Source organism: Salvelinus alpinus, chromosome 1 (genome assembly GCF_045679555.1).
Source record: "Salvelinus alpinus chromosome 1, SLU_Salpinus.1, whole genome shotgun sequence".
NCBI classification, from domain to species: Eukaryota; Metazoa; Chordata; class Actinopteri; order Salmoniformes; family Salmonidae; genus Salvelinus; species Salvelinus alpinus.
Genome location: NC_092086.1, coordinates 99,873,969 through 99,900,206, shown reverse-complemented (window position 1 = coordinate 99,900,206; position 26,238 = coordinate 99,873,969). Strand labels below are relative to the sequence as shown.

Below are 26,238 nucleotides of genomic sequence, written 5' to 3'. Positions count from 1 at the left end.
ACCCTAGAATACCAGGGACGCGCTGGAACCTTGTGAGGAGAGAGTAGCAGAGCCAGGCAGAGCGAGAGACACACCCTGGAATACCAGGGACGCGCTGGAACCTTGTGAGGAGAGAGTAGCAGAGCCAGGCAGAGCCAGAGACACACCCTGGAATACCAGGGACGCGCTGGAACCTTGTGAGGAGAGAGTAGCAGAGCCAGGCAGAGCCAGAGACACACCCTGGAATACCAGGGACGCGCTGGAACCTTGTGAGGAGAGAGTAGCAGAGCCAGGCAGAGCCAGAGACACACCCTGGAATACCAGGGACGCGCTGGAACCTTGTGAGGAGAGAGTAGCAGAGCCAGGCAGAGCGAGAAACACACCCTAGAAGACCAGGGACGCGCTGGAACCTTGTGAGGAGAGAGTAGCAGAGCCAGGCAGAGCCAGAGACACACCCTGGAATACCAGGGACGCGCTGGAACCTTGTGAGGAGAGAGTAGCAGAGCCAGGCAGAGCCAGAGACACACCCTAGAATACCAGGGACGCGCTGGAACCTTGTGAGGAGAGAGTAGCAGAGCCAGGCAGAGCGAGAGACACACCCTGGAATACCAGGGACGCGCTGGAACCTTGTGAGGAGAGAGTAGCAGAGCCAGGCAGAGCCAGAGACACACCCTGGAATACCAGGGATGCGTTCGAACTAAACCCAACACCAATGCCAATGACTGGACGCCGGAGGGCTTGACTGACACATTTCTCAACCATCTGGCAAGAATGTGCCATACTATAGGGCAGGGATGGGCTACTTTGATAAAAAAAAATCTTAACTCATCATGAGGGGCTGCAGTGTTACAACTAATTTCCTGCAATTCTACACATTTTGTTATAGGGTGGAGAGAAATGTTTGCAGCTATTAAGTGACTAACAAAATCAATGGGGGACCCCCGGTCGGTGATTCAACCATGATTAGGCCTACTACAGGTTTAGATAGCTGGCCGCTTGACTTACCAAAGTAAGTTAGCCCTCTTTTGAAGGCCCTTGGATACATTTTCTAACAATTCTAATGATATATTTATATATTTTTATTGGGGAGGAGCCCGTCGGGGTTAGAATAGTAGAACACACAGGGTGCAATTTCAAAATGTGGTTGTGCATCAGCAGTTTTTCTCTTGTTATGTCACTCACTTATAGACTCTCAATTAGGCCGTGTCAGCTAACAATTTTAGATTGGTAAGTTAGTGGCAAACAAGTGTTTTTTCCCCAATGTCTGATGGGCTTTGGAGGGGGGGGGTACAGGACAAGACTAACAGTGTGTCCTACTGACCCCAATGTTGCTTTGTCTAAAATGACTATACCAACAGTCACAGACATACAGTATAGCATGCATGGTGCAGTCAAGCCATTCATGCTCTGTTGAAATTCATTAGTTTGACATTAGTATTTTTCGTCCAATTATGATTTTTTAACGCCGATACCGATACCGATTATTGGAGGACCAAAAAAAGCCCGATACCGATTAATCGGACTATTTTTATATATATAATTGTAATAATGACAATTACAGCAATACTGAATGAACAATGAACACTTTTATTTTAACTCAATATAATACATAAATAAAATCTATTTAATCTCAAATAAATAATGAAACATGCTCAATTTGGATTAAATAATGCAAAAACACAGTGTTGGAGAAGAAAGTAAAAGTGCAATATGTGCCATGTAAAAAAGCTAACGTTTAAGTTCCTTGCTCAGAACATATGAAAGCTGGTGGTTCAATATTCCCAGTTCTTCAATATTCCCAGTTAAGAAGTTTTAGGTTGTAGTTATTAGAGGAATTATGACACGTCGACTATTTCTCTCTATACCATTTGTATTTCATATACTGTACCTTTGAATATTGGATGTTCTAATAGGCACTTTGGTATTGCCAGCCTAATCTCAGGAGTTGATAGGCTTGAAGTCATAAACCGCGCTGTGCCTCAAGCATTGCTAAGAGCTGCTGGCAAACGCAGTAAAGTTTGAATGAACGCTTACGAGCCTGCTGCTGCCTACCACCGCTCAGTCAGACTGCTGTATCAAATATCAAATCATAGACTTAAATATTATATAATAAACACAGAAATACGAGCCTTTGGTCATTAATATGGTCAAATCCGGAAACTATCATTTCGAAAACAAAACGTTTATTCTTTCAGTGAAATATGGAACCGTTCCGTATTTTATCGAACGGGTGGCAACCCTAAGTCTAAATATTGCTGTTACATTGCACAACCTTCAATGTTATGTCATAATTATGTAAAACTCTGGCAAATTAGTTCGCAACGAGCCAGGCGGCCCAAACTGTTGCATATACCCTGACTATGCTTGCACTGAGAAGTGACACAATTTCCCTAGTTAGTATTGCCTGCTAACATGATTTTCGTTTAACTAAATATGCAGGTTTAAAAATATATACTTCTGTGTATTGATTTTAAGAAAGGCATTGATGTTTATGGTTAGGTACATTTGTGCAAAGATTGTGTTTTTTTCAGCAATACCCTTTTGTTAAATCATCACCCGTTTGACGAAGTTGAAGTAGGCTGTGATTCGATGATAAATGAACAGCCACCACATTGATTATATGCAACGCAGGACAAGCTAGTTAACCTAGTAATATCATCAACTATGTGTAGTTAACTAGTGATTATGTGAAGATTGATTGTTTTTACAAGGTACGTTTAATGCTAGCTAGCAACTTACCTTGGCTCCTTGCTGCACTCGCGTAACAGGTGGTCAGCCTGCCACGCAGTTTCCTAGTGGATTGTAAAGTAATCGGCCATAATCGGCGTCCAAAAATGCCGATTATCGATTGATATGAAAACTTGAAATCGGCCCTAATTAATCGGCCATGACGATTAATCGGCCGACCTCAAATTTTTTACATTCCTTTTCCATTGAAAATGAGCAGAATTGTTAGTACAGAACAACTAAATCATTGTTAGTTGAGTTGTGACACAGGAGTGAGTGAGATAGCAGAAGTCCAGACTCAAACTGAGTTTTCATGTCCAGGAAGTACTACATAGAGTTTCTGAAGGAGTTAGCCAAAACTCTGACTGGAGAAGAGAGAGCTCAAGTACATCTCTACACACACCTCTGTAGGGGTAAACATGCTTTCAAATGGTTGGACTAAGGGGGTCATTCTCACGAAACTGACATTTGGCTAACAAATTCTCAAGTGTAATTTTTCCAAAAGTGTCCTCATGGATCACTGAGATTACCACAATTTCCATAAAATCCCAAAAAGTTATAATGGCTAATATTTTGTAACATTGCTCTCCTAATTAAAAGGCCTGAGTTAAACATAACACATAAAATTAAAATATTTCAGATTAGAAAATTTGAACAAAATGTAATTTGATTTTTCCCCAATTTGACCTTTTAAGCCTTTCGATAATGAGACGTCTATGTGGGGAAAGGGGGGTGTTTGAGAATAAAAACCTCATTCTGAAGGCATATAAGCAAATAAATTAACTTAACTTCAACTACCCCTCTAGATGATGCATCATGGGTGAATAAATCTTTATTTCAGAACTGATTGGAGTTTTTACAGGAACTTGAAAAACTTTTACGTTAATGAAACACGTCCACACACACTGTGTTTATACGTAATAAATATTATAGTTTAATGTAAACTTCAACTAGTATTTCATGGTTCCTATTGGAATGTGCGTAGATGTTAGCTTTGTTAGCATAGCCGCCTGGGACATCAGTAAACACCATAAAAGATAACAGGCTGATGGTGATGTGGACCACAATGATTCAGCTACTAAAACAGACATTGCCAAAACTTTTTTCTGACAGGGCCTCTTATTTCAGTTTAAAAAGGAGGAAACAAATGTTCTGACTGTGGGGTGTATTTCATGAGTAATACCTGCCTTGTCATCCTAAAACATGATATTTCACTGCTGTAAGTCATGCCGTCGGTCACAAATCCACACTGTGACCTGGGTAGTAAATGGTCTACCCTGAGGGCCAGAGCGCCATCTGCTCCAGCATGTCACCTGACCCCTACGTCACACTCCTCCCATCCCCTCTTCTCCCCCAGTGTGTCAGACTTCATGCCCACTGGCTATCTGACTGTCTTGATCACACCTGGAGCAGGTATGGCTGTAGAGGGCTCTTTAACAGCTCTTTAACACTGGTGGTAGTGAACCACCAGCAGCCAGGGGAGGGGAGGGAGGGGGATAGAGGGAGAGGGTCACACACCTGATGGACAACAGGACACAAGACCCATTACTCCTCCACCTCCACACACACACACATGTACACATGGCATGAGGTAGTCATATAAGGCACCCTTCTCTCCTCTCCAGTGTGACCCAGGGCTGAGGTGAGCTAAATACATCTAGGGTTCAGGGGTAATTACAAGCCCAACAGCACCAACCTAGAGTTCACCAAGAGGATAACATGGTACTGACCATCTGGTAATCAACATGTTTTCAGAGTATATCCAATCGGATGGATAGTGGATACTAATTATATGGGACTTACTAAGAAAAACCCCAGCAAAGATGGGGACCAACCTTTAACTTTGACTTCCTTCCCAACCTCTCCAAATGTGCAAATCACCTAATCAATAACAGTGGGTCAAGGATCAAATCTTTCACACTGCATATCTGAGTATAGGTAAAGGTCTGCAGGTTCAGATCAGTTTGTACAGCTGATGCATGGATTATTTTCGAAGCACGCCACACATGAACACAATGAACTGTTATTATAACTACAAATGGTCCTGTGGTAATTTCTATGGCTTCAGGACGTTTTCCTCAGATGTGGAAAAACAAGCCAGTCGCCACTGAACAGAAGTATATCAACAGAAAGTCCAAGACAAATGTCAGCTTCACAAGACACAGATTCCCTCTATTATACTGCATACTAACTCCACAGCAGCTTCATGTCTGAGTCCACCATAAGACTGCTTATAACTGCTTATGACAAAAGGACATACAGGTCGACTGTATGAACACCAATCACCTGATTTTAAAAAAGCTTTAAAATTTCTCTCTGACCTTCACTGAATAGACATTTGATAAAAGCTCCTGTAACTACAGATATTATTATGTGAACAGAACCTCACCCAAAATGGACTAGAGACACATGACAACGTTTTAGGAAGGGAGCCTTGGCAATATTCAAGATACACTATGCTCAGTTTAATATTGAACAACGCATTACTTCATGCCCATGCATGCGTGTCTTACACACCCTATTATGGTACAACGCACAGGGCAGGAAAGACCTTTCACAATTTTCACACAGATCTCAACACGTTCCCTTTCCTTGCCAAGTATAAGGCTACACTGCAATACTAACTCGGCTACTTCCCATAAAATACATTAGAACAATACAAAAATAAGTACACAAGTAGTAGCCCACATGAATTCCAATTTCAGATTCTCTCTCTCTGTAGTAGTTAGTTATTGAGTCACTGGTGGCATACCAACACCATAACATGTCATATCAACCTGTAAACTGTCTATAAATGACAAATGACTTCAAACACACCTTTTTATGACTATATGACAAACTTGGCTACAATTACGTATCAGCCACCCTCCATATGGCGTGTTGTAGGTGGGTGAGTGTGGTGTGACTACAAGTTGTTGCTTATTCTTGCCTCGCGCACTTGCTCGTATCTCCTTTAAACTAAAATAAAAGTAGCCTAACAATACCTATCCATTTAATCCCGAATAGTTTTCCTATTCAATTAGTGTCTGTCCCCCTGTGTACCAACTGTACTCACCTTTTTGTGGATGAGGCACAGACGGCTTAGTCGAGGTGTTGCGATGTGAAAGCGTGTGACTGTTCTACCGCTACCACAAATTTCAGACTAAACGGAATAAACTGAAGTTAACGGAACTATGACTTCCGCATCGCCCTATATGTCGTCTGACTGGAGCATGGTAGGCGGGGAATACCGGTTACTTCAGTCAACTCGACAATGTTGCAAAATGTAAAAGTAAAATGTATCAATTTTACTTTCAAGATGGTTACATTTGTACCCACTTGCTAAGAATATTGGTCCAATTTTAAATGAAGAAAAACTTACAGAAGATTCAAGCACTATGCCTGTCTTTATGCTTGACAAATCAAAGTGATACTAAATAAAGGGCGACGTAAAAGACCATTGATAAAAGGTACTTGAATCAAAATATCGTACAGAAGTTTAGAGTAAAGTGTATTGTTATCATGTAGCCTATTACACATCGAATTTCCAGTTGTATTCATTTCAATGTGGTTTAATTTCAATGTGTCTGGATGAGTCTTGATAAACAGAATGAACAGGCTTTTTCCTCAAGTGGACGAGATTGAAAGGGAACAAGGAAGTGAAAGGGGAGGGCAGAGGGGGGATTAAGAAGACACAATTAAGTCAAGGGATGAGGGCTAGAAAAGGGAGAGAAACAAAGGAGGGGAATAATTGGTTGGATTGCAATGTCTCTGTCAGTGATGGCTTTGTTTATTGTAATTATGGTGGTTATTTGGCTGGTCTGGTCTAGATGGGAGTGTGTGTAGATGGGAGTGTGTGTTAAAGTTGACTGCTGGTCGGTCCACTGTCCTGTACTATCATTATTCAAATGAGATTTGACTCAACTGAGCATCGTTAACTTTAGTAATTATCTCAGAGTTGTTTTGGTCTTTTTTTGTTTAATGTTCATTTTATTTTTTTTATTTTTTGGGGGGCCTATCCACCACCTTCAGAGGACAAAAATAACTTTGTTTTCACACCTTTTCCTTTTCTGTTACATGTACATTCTACATATACAACACTTTTTTACACAGTAGTTACATAGCAAAATATACTTAGAAATATATACACTACATCTGGCGGGTAGGAGCGATGTGCCAGTAACCGAAAGGTTGCTGGATCGAATCCCCGAGCTGACAAGGTAAAAATATGCTGCTATGCCCCTGAGCAAGGCAGTTAAACCACTGTTCCCCGGACACCGAAGACGTGGATGTCGATTAAGGCAGCCCTCCGCACCTCTCTGATTCAGAGGGGTTGGGTTAATGCGGAAGACACATTTCAGTTGAATGCATTCCGTTGTACAACTGGCAAGGCATTCCCCTTACCCTTTCCCATCTGGATAGATAGTACTTAAACACATCCAGTACACATGAGTGTTTTCAGTCATAACTATTATAGATCAAACTTTCATTTGATTCTTAATTGGTGCTCATTAGTTTGAGTGCTCATAATGATTATACAATGAGAATTTTGTTGTCTCCAGTTGAAAGTGTCCAAAAGCCAAGGTACAGTAGGTTTTGAGGGTGTACAGAAACTAAACACAGCATGAGTGAATCAACTGGTTGATTTGCATCAGTGGGTGCTGATGTCATTCTTTCCTTTGCAGGCCTCTGGCCTACAGGGGAGCGAGAGGCTCATGCCAGCAGATAGCTAGAGGTTTATTTGAACCACAATGGAAATAGTAGCATCTGTGAATGTCTTGTCTGAAGAAGTAAAAATATACCAGGAATGATGTTTAAAGCAGGACTGGTGTGTGTTTTGCATGTGAGATACCCTTGCTTTGTTCAGTACACCTAAGTATAGTGTTGCATGACAAAATTGTGTTATTTTTGTCAATTGGGCCTATTCTTTGCAATAATTTTCAGCTGGCAATCAATGAGTACTCAAGTAACTAAAATTGTTAATTGTCAACAAAAAAAAATTAGGCCTATCACATTGGCCTGTGTACGTTTCCTCTTGCCATTTGTTGAGAACGTAGTCGAGAGCTGTATTATATGCTCAGATTAGGTGTGCCCTCTAGTGGTTAAATAGAAAACTGTAAATTATTCGTCTTTCTTCACAGCCCTGATTGTAGGTCAGGCTCCAATATCAACGCCGCAAATTAACCAACAAGGATCCCAGTAGTCTTAAAGCCAGAGAAGCCATTGTGGTCTTACAGTTGAAGTCGGAAGTTTACATACACTTAGGTTGGAGTCATTAAAACTCGTTTTTCAACCACTACACAAATTTCTTGTTAACAAACTATAGTTTTGGCAAGTCGGTTAGGACATCTACTTTGTGCATGACACAAGTAATTTTTCCAACAATTGTTCACAGACAGATTATTTCACTTATAATTCACTGTATCACAATTCCAGTGGGTCAGAAATGTACATACACTAAGTTGACTGTGCCTTTAAACAGCTTGGAAAATTCCAGACTATTATGTCATTGCTTTAGAAGCTTCTGATAGGCTAATTGACATCATTGGAGTCAATTGGAGGTGTACCTGTGGATGTATTTCAAGGCCTACCTTCAAACTCAGTGCCTCTTTCCTTGACATCATGGGAAAATCAAAAGAAATCAGCCAATGTAACCGATGTGAAATGGCTAGCTAGTTAGCGGTGGTGCGCGCTAATAGCCTTTCAAACGGTGACGTCACTCGCTTTGAGACCTTGAAGTAGTGGTTCCCCTTGCTCTGCAAGGGCCGCGGCCTTTGTGGAGCGATGGGTAACGATGCTTCGTGGGTGACTGTTGTTGGTGTGTGCAGAAGGTCCCTGGTTCACGGTCGGGGTGAGGGGACGGTCTAAAGTTATACTGTTACATTGATGCTGTTGACCCGGATCACTGGTTGCTGCGGAAAAGGAGGAGGTCGAAAGGGGGGTGAATGTAACCGATGTGAAATGGCTAGCTAGTTAGCGGTGGTGCGCGCTTTGTGGAGCGATGGGTAACGACGCTTCGTTGGTGTCAGTTGTTGATGTGTGCAGAGGGTCCCTGGTTCGCGCCCGGGTATGGGCGAGGGGACAGACGTAAAGTTAAACTGTTACACCAAGACCTCAGAAAACAAATTGTAGACCTCCACAAGTCTGGTTCATCCTTGGGAGCAATTTCCAAATGCCTGAAGGTATCACGTTCATCTGTACAAACAATAGTACGCAAGTATAAACACCATGGGACCACGCAGCCGTCATACCTCTCAGGGAGGAGATGCGTTCTGTCTCCTAGAAATGAACGTACTTTGGTGCGAAAAGCGCAAATCAATCCCAGAACTACAGCAAAGGACCTTGTGAAGATGTTGGAGGAAACAGGTACAAAAGTATCTATATCCACAATAAAACGAGTCCTATATTCAAATCAAAGTTTATTTGTCACGTACGCTGAATACAACAGGTCACCTTACAGTGAAATGCTTACTTACGGGCTCTAATCGATAATGCAAAAAAGGTATTAGGTGAACAATTGGTAGGTAAAGAAATAAAACAACAGTAACAGGCTATATACAGTAGCGAGGCTATAAAAGTAGCGAGGGGGGGGGGCACAATGCAAATAGTCCGGGTAGCCATTTGATTACCTGTTCAGGAGTCTTATGGCTTGGGGGTAAAAACTGTTGAGAAGCCTTTTTGTCCTAGACTTGGCACTCTGGTACCGCTTGCCATGCGATAGTAGAGAGAACAGTCTATGACTGGGGTGGCTGGGGTCTTTGACAATTTTTAGGGCCTTCCTCTGACACCGCCTGGTGTAGAGGTCCTGGATGGCAGGCAGCTTGGCCCCAGTGATGTACTGGGCAGTACACACTACCCTCTGTAGTGCCTTGCGTTCAGAGGCCGAGCAATTGCCGTACCAGGCGGTGATGCAACCAGTCAGGATGCTCTCGATGTTGCAGCTGTAGAACCTTTTGAGGATCTCAGGACCCATGCCAAATCTTTTTAGTTTCCTGAGGGGGAATAGGCTTTGTCGTTCCCTCTTCATGACTGTCTTGGTGTGTTTGGACCATTCTAGTTTGTTGTTGATGTGGACACCAAGGAACTTGAAGCTCTCAACCTGCTCCACTACAGCCCCGTCGATGAGAATGGGGGCGTGCTCGGTCCTGCTTTTCCTGTAGTCCACAATAATCTCCTTAGTCTTGGTTACGTTGAGGGATAGGTTGTTATTCTGGCACCACCTGGCCAGGTCTCTGACTTCCTCCGTCTAGGGAGATATAACCTGAAAGGCCGCTCAGCAAGGAAGAAGCCACTGCTCCAAAACCGCCATAAAAAAGCCAGACTACGGTTTGCAACTGCACATGGGGACAAAGATCGTACTTTTTGGAGAACTGTCCTCTTGTCTGATGAAAATAAATAGAACTGTTTGGCCATAATGACCATTGTTATGTTTGGAGGAAAAAGGGGGAGGCTTGCAAGCCGAAGAACACAATCCCAACCGTGAAACATGGGGGTGGCAGCACCATGTTGTGGGGGTGCTTTGCTGCAGGAGGGACTGGTGCACTTCACAAAATAGATGGCATCAGGATGAAAGAAAATTATGTGGATATATTGAAGCAACATCTCAAGACATCAGTCAGGAAGTTAAAGCTTGATCGCTGTAACGACCGGGGTGTAGTGGGTGAGAAGTCAGGCGCAGGAAGCAGAGAGTTCAGGTTAGTGCTATACTTTTTAATGCACAAAAAACGAATGAACATAAGCCAACCCCACGAACCAAAAGGTGCACACCAAAACAAATGCCCCAAACACAGGTAGGTTAAACAGTCCAGCAAAACCCAATAAAAATTGGAAACCCGTAACACACACACGTGTACACCAAACAATCCCGCACAACCAGTAGGCGGGCCTGCTGGTAAATAAAGTCTGACTAATCAGCCTAAAACACAAACAGGTGAAACCAATAAACAGAAAGGGGAAAAAGGGATCCGTGGCAGCTAGTAGGCCGGTGACGACGACCGCCGAGCACCACCCGAACAGGAAGGGGAGCCACCTTCGGTAGGAGTCGTGACAATCGCAAATGGGTCTTCCAAATGGACAATGACCCCAAGCATGCTTCCAAAGTTGTGGCAAAATGACTTAAGGACAACAAAGTCTAATTATTGGAGTGGCTATCACAAAGCCCTGACCTCAATCCCATAGAAAATGTGTGGGCAGAACTGAAAAAACATGTGCGAGCAAGGTGGCCTTGCCTGACTCAGTTACACCAGCTCTGTCAGGAGGAATGGGCAAAAATTCACCAAACTTCTTGTGGGAGGCTTGTGGAAGGCTACCCGAAACGTTTGACCCAAGTTAAACAATTTAAAGTCAATGCTACCAAATACTAATTGAGTGTATGTAAACTTCTGACCCACTGGGAATGTGATGAAAGAAATAAAAGCTGAAATAAATCATTCTCTCTACTATTATTCTGACATTTTAGATTCTTAAAATAAAGTGGTGATCCTAACTGAACTAAGACAAGGAATTTTTACTCTGATTAAATGTCAGGAAAACTGAGTTTAAATGTATTTGGCTAAGGTGTATGTAAACGTCCGACTTCAACTGTAGTTACTCTGATTGATGAGTTATGCAGCAATGCCAACTGCCTATATAGTTTATCCCCACACAGCAATGCCAACAATACCCTGAACTGTACAAGTTTAAAGGAGGGAGATGCACACACTCTGATCCTGGTAAGTGACAGACTACTTTATATATATCAACTCTTGTTAAAGACCAGAACCATACAACTTGTGTATGACAAGGACACAAAAATAAGTGGCTTGTGAGGCTCAATAGAGCAGGACTTGTTGTTTTCACCTTATTGTACTTTCAATGTGCTTTCCTACTTTGCTTCTTTGCTCCAAATAATGTATTTCTCTGCACCTGTGAAGGGATTTAAAAAACACTTAGTTACACAAGCAATGAAGACCACCACCTTCTGATAGTACTTCTTATACCCTTAGAGATACTCAACACCAGTGCTTTGACTGTAGTAGAATAATAATAAATATAGACTAGTTTTGTTGTCTTAAAATATAATTCAGTAAGTTCTAGGTATTTCAAGAGCTTGCCATCAAGTCAAACTACAAGGCACACCACGAAAGGAAATTGAGATCCAAAATGAAACATGTATAGGAAGAGTTCCAGTAGGATCTTCAAAGAGGCTAATGGAGTGGAGCTGAGAGCTGGAGATAATCTGGTCGCACCAGAAGGGTAACAGGGGAAGATTGTGGAGGCGATGTACGCTGAAACAAGAGGAGCTGCTGCCCAGGAGTCAGAGGTGGTATACAGGGGATTATGTACTTTTATGAGTTGAGATCATTAGCTGATAAAGTCATGTTTTAACCTCAATGAGTGTCTGACATCAGTTGATAAGGGTAGCATATTTGTATTTCTCTGCTGATTGCTCCTACAGCATGTTCTGTTTTAAACTGATCAATGACATTCAGTGGAGAGACAGACGGTTCACTCACCTGGTCCTGGTCCAAAACAGCAACAAGCTACTGTATATGTTAAGAAAGAGAAATTAGTCACACAAAAAAATGCAATGGATGGATTTATAGTTCAACCTCATGAAGACATCCAAATCTACAGAGTCATATACCCTCATAACCATCAAGCTGTACCCTCAATAAAGATCTGGACAGAGAGTAGCAACAGGCACACTTACAGTATACATGCCATAACACAGTAATACCTGAAAATAAAATGCACAGTAGGTGTTACATCATTTTTATGGTAGAGGTGCATTAGCATCACAACAACTGTTTCAGGTGAAGTGTTACCTAGATAATTGTGCTCAATCCTGGAGATGAGAAATGATCACTGAGCACACAACTTGACATTTAATTGATATTGCTCAGCAGTGATTCACGTTTATCGAATATGATTCAAGGAATGGGTGCGTCTATGCCACTAAATGCATGCATGCTTGAATGAACTGAACTGAACTAACTAAGCATAACAAAGAGCTCTGCTGTCTTTAAATCTAGTCAGTGGTCAATTTGTACCACCACAAAAGCTTATACCTTTTCCAAAATCAGCTAACATAACACTCAAACCAATGTGGTTATTAAAAATGATTGAAAACATCAAAACCTATTACTGCACAAGATGTTAATCTCATATAGCTTTAGACACCCGTCAGGCTACATAAGGATATGATCACTAAATAGCAGCGTCATGTCGCCAAGCCTTCACACATTCAACACCTCCCACAGACAGACAGACAGACAGTACACACACACACACACACACACACACACGGTCACACACACAGACACACACACACACAAGTAATCATGTGAGAAAAGCATGTTGTATGGTGGGCCTCCCTTAAACTCTTTGAGTCCACTGAGGGCAGAGAGGGCCTTGCATTCTGCTGCATGACGAGGTTGAGCTTCTCATTCTGATGCCTTTGTGCCTAAGCTGGAGCTATTGGTCTGCAGAAGTCATCCATGGTGGGAAGCTCTCATACATTTATATAACTGTATAAGCTGTAAAGTCCTCTGGATATTCTGGAGCAAAAAGAAGTTCAAAGAGAATTTGGGTGAGAAAGGGTGAAGCAATTCCATTACTATAACTGTCTCGTTTTATCATGCCTCAAATTGGTAGGTCTACCTGAAAGAATTTCAAGGAAGCAGACACGGGTGCAATTTGAGTTTATGCAGTAAAAGTATTTCCTCATCTGAAATAACACATATCCCATAGGTAAAGAAACTTAACCAATATCACTCCGGCATCGAGTTCCCTTCCAAAATATGACTTTAGGTTCGATCAGGGTTATTCAGAGTTTGATATAGAAACTCCCATCCTTCTTCTCAAAGCGACACATAATATAAACCTGGTACCTACAGGAAATACTGTACATGTGCACATACAACAGAACATACAGTACTTGTGACAGATAATAAGGAAATGCTCCACAGTCCATGGGGATTCCAAACCCAGTAGTAGACAGTTGAAAAAACAAGTGGTAATCAAACCTTGTACAGTCACGCACAAAATACTCTAAACATTTCAGTAATTGTATGATTTAGTTTCCAAAGGTTAAATCATACGAAATTACTACATTTTCTATACTCCTCCTTTACACAAAATGTCACCCTAAGGAAAGTGTATCGTATGTATAGTAACAGTGCTTGAGCCTTTCTAACTCTCTCTAGTCTAGATGTTTTGGATTTGGATTGGGCTGCATCATTTGGTTTGAATCAAGTGGATCTTGATTTCTGGTGAATCAGTTGGTCCTCATATTATGTGCTTCTTGGTTTTAGATGCGCACTTTCAGAAAGATCCTTCGACCTGCTGGGTTGATCCCAAAAAACAAGTCCATCCGAGTCTTTACAGTGTCCTTACGTCCTTGTGCGGTGATGGTAGATTCTACTCAGGCCTTAAAACAGGTATAGGACAACCTACTCAGTAGCCTGCTGTAGGAGACCAAAGGATTGTTTGTCATGAGATATTTGTTTGTCATTAAAACATAAGGCCATACATAAGACAAACACTGGACAGAAGTGTGTCAAGATCATACCGTAGATTACACATACTCTGACAGTTGTGAAAGCATTAGAAGCTGATTGGCTACACACAGAGAGTTGCGACTGAAGAACAGTAGTGATTAAAGGTGATTCTGTTTACAGCTGATTGTATTTAATATAAGTATAACCTTCTTGGACCATGACAATCGTCACTTGCTCTCTATCGTCTGTATTGTACAATATTGTGACAGTACCACATCCACACATCATGCATACAGCAACGCCTTCAGACAGCCTCCCCAGGGGGGTTTCAGGAGAGGAACTTTTCAACCAACTCCAGCAGTTCATTGGAGCAGTTTAAGCTCTGCAGGCCCAGTAGCATGTTCTCCTCACGGGTCTGTGTTCCATGCTCCTCCCCCTTATAGTGCCCTGTCGTCTCTGACGAGGGGCTGATGATGTGTGGAACTGCAGAGTCTCTGTGTTTGTTGTTGTTCAGGGTGCTGGGGGACCTGGGGGGTGAGGAGGCGCGGGGGGGGGGGGGGGTCTCCTCCACCTCCTCCTGAGCTGACTGGCGGGGCTCTCTCCTGGGTCTTCTCCTCCTCCTGCCACCCCTCCCCAGCCTCCTCCCTGGTCACAGATTCAGACACCAGGTCGTGGTCACAGCTGCTCAGTGAGCCCCTCTCGGGGATGGCAGCCTGAGGGAGACAAACACTATTAGAGCACCAAATAAATGGGCAGTGAATTACATTTTTACCATCGTCATCACTTTTAATGAGCTAATATTTAGAAAGGTTCTAACCACCAACTCACTCCTGGCGAGAGAGGGCACGTTAAGAGGGCACGTTAAGAGGGCACGTTAAGAGGCCACGTTAAGAGGGCACGTTAAGAGGGCACGTTAAGAGGGCACGTTAAGAGGGCACGTTAAGAGGGCACGACAACACCTTTTCCCCCTCAGGAGACTGAAAAGATTTGTCATGGGTCCTCGGATCCTCAAAAAGTTCTACAGCTGCACCATCAAGAGCATTCTGACCTGTTGCATCACCGCCTGGTATGGCAACTGCTCGGCATCTGACCGTAAGGCACTACAGATGGTAGTGTGTACGGCACTGTACATCACTTGGGCCAAGCTTCCTGCCACCTAGGACCTATATACTAGGCGGTGCCAGAGGAAGGCCCAAAAACTTGTCAGAGACTCCAGTCAATCAAGTCATAGACTGTTTTCTCTGCTACCACACGACAAGTGGTACCGGAGCGCCAAGTCTAGGACCAAAAAGCTCCTTAACAGGTTCTACCCCCAAGCCATAAGACTGCTGAACAATTAATTAAATGGCCACCGAACTATTTACATTGACACCCCCCCCCTCCATTTGTTTTGTACACTGCTGCTATTCGCTGTTTAATATCTATGCATAGTCACTTCACCCCTACCTACATGTAAAAATTACCTCAACTAACCTGTACCCCCGCACATTGACTCAGTACCTGTACCCCCTGTATATAACCTGGTTATTGTAATCTTATTGTGTTACTTTTTATAATTTTTTACTTTAGTTTATTTGCAAAATATTTTCTTAACTCTTTCTTGAACTGCACTGTTGGTTAAGGGCTTGTAAGTAAGCATTTCATGGTAAGGTCTACACTTGTTGTATTTGGCGCATGTGACAAATAAAGTTTGATTTGATTTGAATTGAACACGTATCTTACCTTTTTCTGCCTGCTGCTGGGCTGACTGTCTGCACTCCTTCACTCTCAGAGCTCCAGAGGAGTGGCTGATTCTCAGAGTCTGGCTCTGCTGGTCGAAGGGGTCCAGCTCCACGTCACTCCACACCTGCTGTGAAAGTTACACACAACACAGGTCCAAGTCAGCCAGGTCCAAGTCAGCCAAGTCAGCCAGGTCCAAGTCAGCGACTGGTCAGTATATGTAATGTAGCTGCACATTTAGTTTCAAGAAAGTATGCCTAGATAACTGAAAACTCGAAAATTGGAAGGGGATTATTGGGTAAATCCTTTGTGTTTGGACACAACTGTAGGAGGTCCAGGATATGGACCAGGAGGTCCAGGATATGGACATCCTACTGTTTAGTTGTGTTTGTGTGGACTAAGCACTTGCAGAAGGTCTAAAATGGAACCGGCAGCCATAAAAGTGCTGAGCCTGCCCATGGCACGTGGGCCCTGCTACCCCTCCCTAGACCAGTAGACACTGGGCACACAGCTCTGAAAGGGCTCAGAGGTAATGTGAAGGGACACCTATTTCCCCTACAGATCTCTCCCCATGGGCCTCCCACATCAAACACATCAAACACACAGAACCTCCCACATCAAACACACAGAACCTAGAGAGATCATCAGACCAACAGCTCCTGGTGTGCTGCTGTGTGTTAGCCAGTTATTCACTCAGCAGCTGAGCTCTAATCCAGCATGTACACATAGTAAAGTTATTGCTGTGCTGCTGGACGCCTGTGTGTGACAGCCAGTTAGCAAAGAGCCCTGGGATGTGTCAGGGAGTTTGTGTCTCAGCCCCAGAAGGTTTTTTTGTCTTTGTCCTCACTCAGCAGCTGATCTCCAATCCAGCATGTAAACACATAGTGAAGTTATTGTGTGTTATGCCCATAGGGGCACAGGGGCACGTGTCCCCTCAGATTTGTCCTTTTATTTATTTATTTTTTAACAATAAATAAATAAATAAATTGTTTGTTTTTTCTCTGTAATAATACTAGCCACTTAGCAACTTTGTCTTTAGCTAGCCCAGATAGGTTCCCAATCTCCCAATCTCATAACTAGCTACCAAGAAGCCATTTCAGGCTATCAATCAAGTTAGAGTAGCTAGCTTGTCTAACTATCTTAGCTGGCATGCCTGCTGGCAAGGTTGGTAAACTTGAGAAAAGCAAGCAACAACTTAATGTACAGAATAAGACTCACATGTCCTTCAATCTTTTACCCAGATTTTAGCAGAGATGCACAGAAGCATATTTATTTTATTTTTAAAAGAACCACCAGTCAGGAGGATACAAACAGGTCAAGAGGTATGCTTAGATATTCAGAAAAAACTAATATATTTTTGACATAGAATTTAACATAATGACTATGGCTCTAGATTGCATGGAAAATCTGTTTCAGGTATAAAACAAATCAACATTCTCCAACTTACAGACAAGGGGCCTAGCCCCACTCGCCAGCCATCCTCACGTATTTTGTGCCCCCTTATATTTGGGGGTGCATGACGCAACTGGTTATACCAACGATGCATAACACAAAGTCTTAAACAGATTTGGAGATCAGACTTAAATACTGCGACAACATATGGTATATGACTTGTGATATTGTTAAAAAAGTTATATACAGTATACACAGTACCAGTCAAAAGTTTGGACACACCTACTCATTCAAGACTTTTCTACATTGTAGAATAATAGTGAAGACATCAAAACTATGACATGACACACATGGAATCATGTAGTAACCAAAAAAGTGTTAAACAAATCAACATATATTTTATGTTTGAGATTCTTCAAAGTAGCCACTCTTTGCCTTGATGACAGCTTTGCACACTCTTGGCATTCTCTCAACCAGCTTAATGAGAAATGCTTTTCCAACAGTCTTGAAGGAGTTCCCACATATGCTGAGCACTTGTTGGCTGCTTTTCCTTCCCTCTGCGGTCCAACTCATCCCAAACCATTTCAATTGGGTAGGTCAAGTGATTGTGGAGACCATATAATTTGATGCAGTACTCCATCACCCACCTTCTTGGTCAAATAGCCCTTACACAGCCTGGAGGTGTGTTGGTTCATTGTCCTGTTGAAAAACAAATGATAGTCCAACTAAGCACAAACCAGATGGGATGGCGTATCGCTGCAGAATGCTGTGGTAGCCATGCTGGTTAAGTGTGCCTTGAATTCTAAATAAATCACAAACAATGTTACCAGCAAAGCACCCACACACCATCATACCTCCTCCTCCATGCTTCACGGTGGGAACTACACATAAGGAGATCATCCATTCACCTACTCTGCGTCTCACAAAGACACGATGGTTGGAACCAAAAATAAAAGATTTGCACTCATCAAACTAAAGGACAGATTTTCACCGGTCTAATGTTTCTTGGCCCAAGCAAGTCTCTTCTTCTTATTGGTGTCCTTTAGTAGTGGTTTCTTTGCTGCAAATTGACCATGAAGGCCTGATTCACACAATCTCCTCTGAACAGTTGATGTTGAGATGTGTCTGTTCTCCTCTGAACTCTGTGAAGCATTTATTTGGGCTGCAATCTGAGGTGCAGTTAACTCTAATGAACGTATCCTCTGCAGCAGAAGTAACTCTGGGTCTTCCATTCCTGTGGCGGTCCTCATGAGAGCCAGTTTCATCATCATGCTTGATGGTTTTTGCGACTGCACTTGAGGAAACCTTTAAAGTTCTTGAAACGTTCCATATTGACTGACCTTCATGTCTTATAGTAATGATGGACTGTCATTTCTCCTTGCTTATTTAAGCTGTTCTTGCCATAATATGGACTTGGTCTTTTACCAAATAGGGCTATCTTCTGTATACCACCCATACCTTGTCACAACACAACTGATTGGCTCAAACGCATTAAGAGGGAAAGAAAATCCACAAATTAACTTTTAACATGGCACCCCTGTTAATTGAAATGCATTCCAGGTGATTACCTCATGAAGCTGGTTGAGAGAATGCCAAGAGTGTGCAAAGCTGTCATCAAGTCAAAGGGTGGCTACTTTGAAGAATCTCAAATCTAAAATATATTTTTGGTTACTATATGATTCCATATGTGTTATTTCATAGTTTAGTTTTGATGTCTTCACTCTTATTCTACAATGTATAAAATAGTAAAAATGAAGAAAAACACTTGAATGAGTAGGTGTGTCCAAACTTTTGACTGGTACTGTAAGCACAACAACTCACTGTGTCTCTGGTGGACATGGAGGACACTTTATGGAACTTGGTCTTGGAGGTGGAGGACTGTCTGCTGAGCATAGGGTCCCTGAAGGAGGACTCGCTGTTGGACATAGAGATACAGCCATTCCTGTGGGGTTGGGCCAGGAAGTGCAGACAGGGAACCTTCTCTGCCAGAGTGTCTCTGTATGGGAGAGTCAACAAAGGAGAAAGGAAAGGGTGAAGGAGGGATAGAATGTCAAGCATGCAGTACACCAAACCCTCCCTACTGTCATCATCACCTAAGTCAGTTGTAAGTTAACAAGTCAGTTGTTACAAGAGTCTCATCTGGATGGCCAAGCCCAATCACACCAAAGGGGCCCTGGGGGCAACTTGCCAAAATAAACCTTAGGTTATGACAGGTTAGGACAGTACATAACTAGGGGAGAATCTCAACTGCGTACTCCTTGCATCCTCTCTTCTCGCCTCCTTCTCAAAACCCATTGTATGAGAAAGCTAGAGGTCCCTCCCCTCTGACCTTCTACCTCCAAATCGTTTTGTGAAGGAGGCGAGATGAGAGATGAAAAGACGCGAGGATTATGCAACTGAGATTCTTCCAAGATGTTTTGAGTTGTGCCCTAGTGGAGGGAGACATTGAGATGACTGTACTCACCTGTACTTAGAGTGGATGATGGCATAGATGAAAGGGTTATAGATGGCTGAGGCTTTGGCAATGACAGCAGGGACGGCCTTGGAGTAGGGGCTGAGGGCACGTCCATAGCTGAAAGGAGAGAGAACATGAATAGGACACTACAAGCCTCACAGGTATGTCAAGTTATCTGAACCCTTTAGGTTTTACTGACACATGGCAGTATTCCATTCTGCTCTGTTTCCACCCTCTAACAATACGATTGGAGTCTTAACTGTATGTGTGTGTACAGTATGTCTGTGGATGGTCAGTCATGCGTTGGTCAGTCCCTGCCCGTCTGTGCCTTGGTCACTCTGTTTGCACTGCCTGCCTAGGTAGCTCCTGTGCAGCCTATTTGTATGGCTCGGCAGTGGCCCAAAAGTGTCGCGAAGTGAGCATGAGGAATCATATGCTTAATAATCCCTTTCTCTCCGACAGACTACACTTCATCTCTTCACATCCACTCTCCTGGAGGTGTGAGCAAGGCCTTAACAGTATACTCATGACCAAGCTGCTGCAGTACGTACAGGACGCTGCCAATAGACAACTCTCAAAACCATCTGTTTCAAACAGTCTCTGTTTGAAACAACGTTTTCGAAACTCCCAAAACAGTCTGTCTCAGACTCTCACCTCTTCGACAGACGTGCCTGCTATTCGGAACCAATCCCAGCCTTACTCTGAGGATTTGGAGTGAGTTTCGTAGAGAATGTATCACCGATTCTTCGGCATTACCCCAAAGTTCTGCAGTACAAAAATACTCAGCTTCATATCTGAATCAACACAGTCAGATAAAACCCCTATTCATGCCTCCTGATCATTCATACCCAGATCACATGCCCTCGAACTATAATCATTGCCTAAGTGTCTCAACAAGTACACCGCATGGCCAAAAGTATATGGTCACCCCTTCAAATTAGTGGATTCGGCTATTTCAGCCACACATGTTGCTGGCAGGTGTATAAAATCGAGCACACAGCCATTCAATCTCCATAGACAAACACTGGCAGTAGAATGGCCCGTACTGAAGAGCTCAGTGACTTTCAAAAAGACAGTTCATCAAATGTCTGCCCTGCTAGAGCTGCCCCGGTCAACTGTAAGTGCTGTTATTGTGAAGTGGAAATGTCTAGGAGTAACAACGGCTCAGACGCGAAGTGGTAGGCCACACAAGCTCACGGAACAGGTCCGGCAAGTGCTGAAGCGCGTAACGCGTAAAAATCATCTGTCCTCTGTTGCAACACTCACTACCAAGTTCCAAACTGCCTCTGGAAGCAACGTCAGCACAATAACTGTTCATGAAATGGGTTTCCATGGCCAAGCAGCCACACACATGCCTAAGATCACCATGCGAAATACCAAGCGTTGGCTGGAGTGGTGTAAAGCTCACTGCCATTGGACTCTGGAGCAGTAGAAATGCGTTCTCTGGAGTGATGAATTACGCTTCACCATCTGGCTGTCCGATGGACGAATCTGAGTTTTGCAGATGCCAGGAGAACGCTACCTGCCCGAATGCATAGTGCCAACTGTAAAGTTTGGTGGAGTAGGAATAATGGTCTGGGGCTGTTTTTCATGATTAGGGTTAGGCAATTTATTTCCAGTGAAGGGAAATCTTATTGCTACAGAATAAAATGACATTCTAGACGACTCTGTGCTTCCAACTTTGTGGTAACAGTTTAGGGAAGGCCCTGAACAAAGCGAGGTCCAAACAGAAATGGTTTGTTGAGATCGGTGTGGAAGAACTTGACTGGACTCCACAGAGCCCCATCGAACACCTTTGGGATTAATTGGAACGCTGACTGCGAGCCAAGCCTAATCGCCCAACATCAGTTCCCAATCTCACTAATGCTCTTGTGGCTGAATGGAAGCAAGTCTCGCAGCAATGTTCCAACATCTAATGGAAAGTCTTCCCAGAAGAGTGGAGGCTGTTATAGCAGCGAAGGGGGGGACCAACTCCATATTAATGCCCATGACTTTGGAATGAGATGTTCAACGAGAAGGCGTCAACATACTTTTGGCCATGTAGTGTAGATCTTTGCGCGTAATTCATAAAGTTTTTCAGAGTACGAGTGCTGATCAAGGATCAGTTCCCCCATGTCCATGTAATCTTATTCAACATGATCTAAAAACAGGATAAACTTATCCTAGTTCAGCAATTCTACTGAAACGCTTTAAGAATATGGGACCTGAACCCCACTCCATAGTTACCCAGCCCAGGCGATGAGGGTGACGCAGGCGTAGGGAGACCAGGACATCACATAGACGATGATGACCACAAAAGCGATCTTGGCCAGCTTCCACTCTGTCTTGATGGACTGCTGCTGGATGAGGGTGGACTTCCTCACCTGACTGCCCAGTTTCTCCATGTCTCTGTGGGAGATGGAGAGAATGTCAGAGGAAGACAGACAGCCAGAGGGCCCCATCATCTGGATGTGTGTTTGATTGTGTGTGTGTGCATATGAGTGTGTGTGTGCGCGTGTGTGTATGTGTGTGTGTGTGTACCACTCAAAAGTTTGGACACACCTACTCATTCAAGGTTTTTCTTTATTTTTACTATTTTCTACATTGTAGTAATAGTGATGACATCAAAACTATGAAATAACACATTGAATCATGTAGTAAGCAAAAAAGTGTTAAACAAATGCAAATATATTTTATATTTGAGATTCTTCAAAGTAACCACCCTTTGCCTTGATGACAGCTTTGCACACTCTTGGCATTCTCTCAACACTAATAATTTGAAGTACTACTTAAGTCTTTTTTTTGGGTATCTGTACTTTACTTTACTATTTTACTTCACTACATTCCTGAAGAAAATAATGAAGAAAATAATGAACTTTTTACTCCATACATTTACTTTTGATACTTAAATTTATAACCAAATACTTTTAGACTTTTACTTAAGTAGTGTTTTACTGGGTGAGTCATTTTCTATTAACCTCTACAGCAGGTATTCCCAAACTGGAGTACGCGCAATGCTGTCGTTTTTTTTTTAATCTTCACATTTTCAAACAGTACATTTATATTTTCCAACGGGGCTATACATTTGCATTAGTTTTTTTCTCTCGCCTGAGTAGCCTCGTTTCACTGCCCAAAATAAAATGAAACCATCTAGTGTTCAGCGAAATAACAACACAATGTCAAATACAGGTAGCCTAGTCAAATAATTAACATCCAATCACATTAACTGTTACTCTCTCGTGGGAAACCTTCACTCTTGTGCAGACATTTAGAAACGAAACATGACAAATTGAAAAATAAGCCACGGGAGTTGTTGGATCGAGAATAAAAATGACTTTTGAGTTGTAAGACATGTATAAAAGCAACAGATACCATTAATACAAAGGGTCCAGAAGCGTCTTATATGGTAAGCTACCGAGTGGCTAGGACAGGCAAGCCCAATTGTTTTAACTTTTTTTTTTAATTTAACCTTTATTTAACCAGGTAGACCATTTGAGAACAAGTTCTCATTTACAACTGCGACCTGGCTAAGATAAAGCATAGCAGTGCGACACAAACAACAACACATGGAATAAACAAACGTACAGTCAATAACACAATAGAAAAAAATCTACAGTATATACAATGTGTGCAAATGAGGTAAGATTTGGGAGGTAAGGCAATAAATATGCCATAGTGGCGAAGTAATTACAATTTAGCAATTAAACACTGGAGTGATAGACGTGCAGAAGATGAATGCGCAAGTAGAGATACTGGGGTGCAAAGGAGCAAAAAAAACTAAAACAATATGGGGATGAGGTAGTTGGATGGGCTATTTACAGATGGGCTATGTACAGGTGCAATGATCTGTGAGCTGTTCTGACAGCTGATGCTTAAAGTTAGCGATCCTCGACTTCATCTACAAAATAGCTTCCAACACTCTACTCAGCAAACTGGATGCAGTCTATCACAGTGCCATTCGTTTTGTTACCAAAGCCCCTTATACCACCCACCACTGCGACCTGCATGCTCTCGACGGCTGGCCCTCGCTACATATTCGTCGCCAGACCCACTGGCTCCAGGTCATCTATAAGTCTATGATAGGTAAAGCTACGACTTATCTCAGCTCACTGGTCACGATAACAACACCCACCCGTAGCACGCGCTCCAGCAGGTACAGTATATCCCACTGGTCATCCCCAAAGCCAACACCTCCTTTGGCCGCCTTTCCTTCCAGTTCTCTGCTGCCAGTGACTGGAACGAATTGCAAAAATCGCTGAAGCTGGAGACTTATATTTCCCTCACTAACTTTAAACATCAGTTATCTGAGCAGCTAACCGTTCGCTGCAGCTGTACATAGTCCATCTGTAAATAGCCCACCCAATCTACCTACCTCATCCCCATATTGTTTTTAATTACTTTTCTGCTCTTTTGCATACCAGTATCTCTACCTGCACATCATCATCTGCTCATGTATCACTCCAGTGTTAATCTGCTAAATTGTAATTACTTCGCTACTATGGCCTATTTATTGCCTACCTCCTCACGCCATTTGCACACACTGTATATAGACTTTCTTTTTTTCTATTGTGTTAGTGACTGTACGCTTGTTTATTCCATGTGTAACTCTGTGCTGTTGTTTGTGTCGCACTGCTTTGCTTTATCTTGGCCAGGTCGCAGTTGTAAATGAGAACTTGTTCTCAACTAGCTTACCTGGTTTAACAAAGATTAAGATTTTAAAAAATGAGTCTCCAGCTTCAGTGAAGCTATTGTGGAGGACTTAATTCTTCCTGCTGTCTCGGCTATGGCTGGGACAATGCTGGGAGAAAAGGCCCAAAAACTATACATACAATGCCTTCATCAAACAACACTGTTTCACAATGCATCAGTGATATGGCAGGAGATGTTTTGAAACAATTACTGCTTCGCATACAAGCCAGTGAATTCTATGCGTTACAGCTGAATGAGTCAACAGACGTGGCGGGCCTGGCACAGCTCCTGGTATAGGTCCGTTACGTTTATGGGGGGTCAATTAAGACATCCTCTCTGCAAACCTCTGGAAACCAGGACAACATGAGAGGATATTTTTAAAGTACTGGACAGCTTTGTGACATCAAATGGACTTTGGTGGTCAAGATGTGTTGGTATCTGTACTGAAGGCACAAAAGCCATGACAGGAAGACATAGTGGAGTGGTAACGCGCATGCAAGCAGTTGCTCCCGATGCCACTTGGGTACATTGCAGCATCCACCGAGAGGCTCTTGCTGCCAAGGGAATGCCTGACAGCTTGAAAGACGTTTTGGACACTACAGTGAAAATGGTTAACTTTGTTAAAGCAATGCCCCTGAACTCTCATGTATTTTCTGCATTATGCAATGATATGGGCATTATGAAATGATATGGACATACATAAGTGTGCTGGTTATCAAGGGACAAAGTATTAAGTATAGTTTCAAGTTTCTCACATGACTGGCCTATCTGGGTGATGTTTTTCTCCCCTGAATGATCTAAATCTAGGATTACAGGGACTCTCCGCAACTATATTCAATGTGACGGAACAAAATTGTGGCAAAGATTAAGAAATTGGAGCTCTTCTCTATCTGCATTAACAAGGACAACACATAGGTCTTTCCATCATTGTACATTTTTTGTGTGCAAATGAACTCAAGCTTACGGACAATGTCAAATGTGATATAGCGAAGCACCTGAGTGAGCTTGGTGCGCAATTACACAGGTGCTTTCCCGAAACAGACGACACTAACAACTGGATTTGTTATCCCTTTTATGCCCTGTCTCCGGTACACTTACCGATGTCTGAACAAGAGAGCCTCATCGAAATTGCAACAAGCAGTTCTGTGAAATTCTTATTTAATCAGAAGTCACTGCCAGATTTCTGGATAGGGCTGCGCTCAGAGTTTCTTGCCTTGGCAAATTGCGCTGTTAAGACACTGATACCCTTTGCAACCACGTACCTATGCGAGAGTGGATTCTCGGCCCTCACTAGCATGAAAACTAAATCCAGCACAGACTTTGTGTGGACAATTATTTAAGACTGAGATGCTCTCCAATACAACCCAACATTGCAGAGTTATGTGCATCCTTTCAAGCAAACCCTTCTCATTAACCTGTGGTGAGTTATTCACAATCTTTTATAAATTTTATTAACAAATAAGGTTTTATATGTAACAAGAGCAAAATTATTCATTATTATTATTTGTGCCTTGGTCCTATAAGAGTTTTTTGTCACTTCCTACAAGCCAGGTTGTGACAAATTCACACTCATTCTTATGTTTAATAAATCAAATGTGACTAAATGATATTAGTCACGTGCACCGAATACAACAGGTGTAGACCTTACAGTGAAATGCTTACTTACGAGTCCCTAACCAACAATGCAGTTAAAAAATACTGATAAGAATAAGAAATAAAAGTAACAAGTAATTAAGAGCAGCAGTAAATTAACAATAGCGAGACTATATACAAGGGGGTACCGGTACAGAGTCAATGTGCGGGGGCACCGGTTAGTTGAGGTAATATGTACACGTAGGT

The 26,238-nt window shown here is 42.6% G+C and overlaps 2 protein-coding genes across 6 annotated transcripts in view; both read right to left on the bottom strand.

Moving 5' to 3' along the window:
* Nucleotides 1-5,918, bottom strand: part of LOC139536707 (PDZ and LIM domain protein 5-like) — a 97,475-nt gene extending 91,557 nt beyond the window's left edge. For all 5 annotated transcript variants that reach the window (XM_071337316.1, XM_071337322.1, XM_071337325.1 and 2 more), the window contains exon 1: nucleotides 5,762-5,918. The gene's annotated coding sequence lies outside the window, so the exon portion shown is untranslated. The remainder of the gene's footprint in view (nucleotides 1-5,761) is intronic.
* A 7,464-nt stretch (nucleotides 5,919-13,382) lies between these two features.
* LOC139567528 (melanopsin-B-like) overlaps nucleotides 13,383-26,238 on the bottom strand; it is a 33,049-nt gene continuing 20,193 nt past the window's right edge. The window contains exons 5-9 of the mRNA XM_071388860.1: nucleotides 21,958-22,119; nucleotides 19,741-19,848; nucleotides 19,098-19,272; nucleotides 15,888-16,011; nucleotides 13,383-14,810 (exon numbers count right to left, since the gene is read on the bottom strand). Coding sequence (XP_071244961.1) covers nucleotides 14,494-14,810; nucleotides 15,888-16,011; nucleotides 19,098-19,272; nucleotides 19,741-19,848; nucleotides 21,958-22,119 — 886 coding nt within the window. The 3' untranslated portion in view covers nucleotides 13,383-14,493. The remainder of the gene's footprint in view (nucleotides 14,811-15,887; nucleotides 16,012-19,097; nucleotides 19,273-19,740; nucleotides 19,849-21,957; nucleotides 22,120-26,238) is intronic.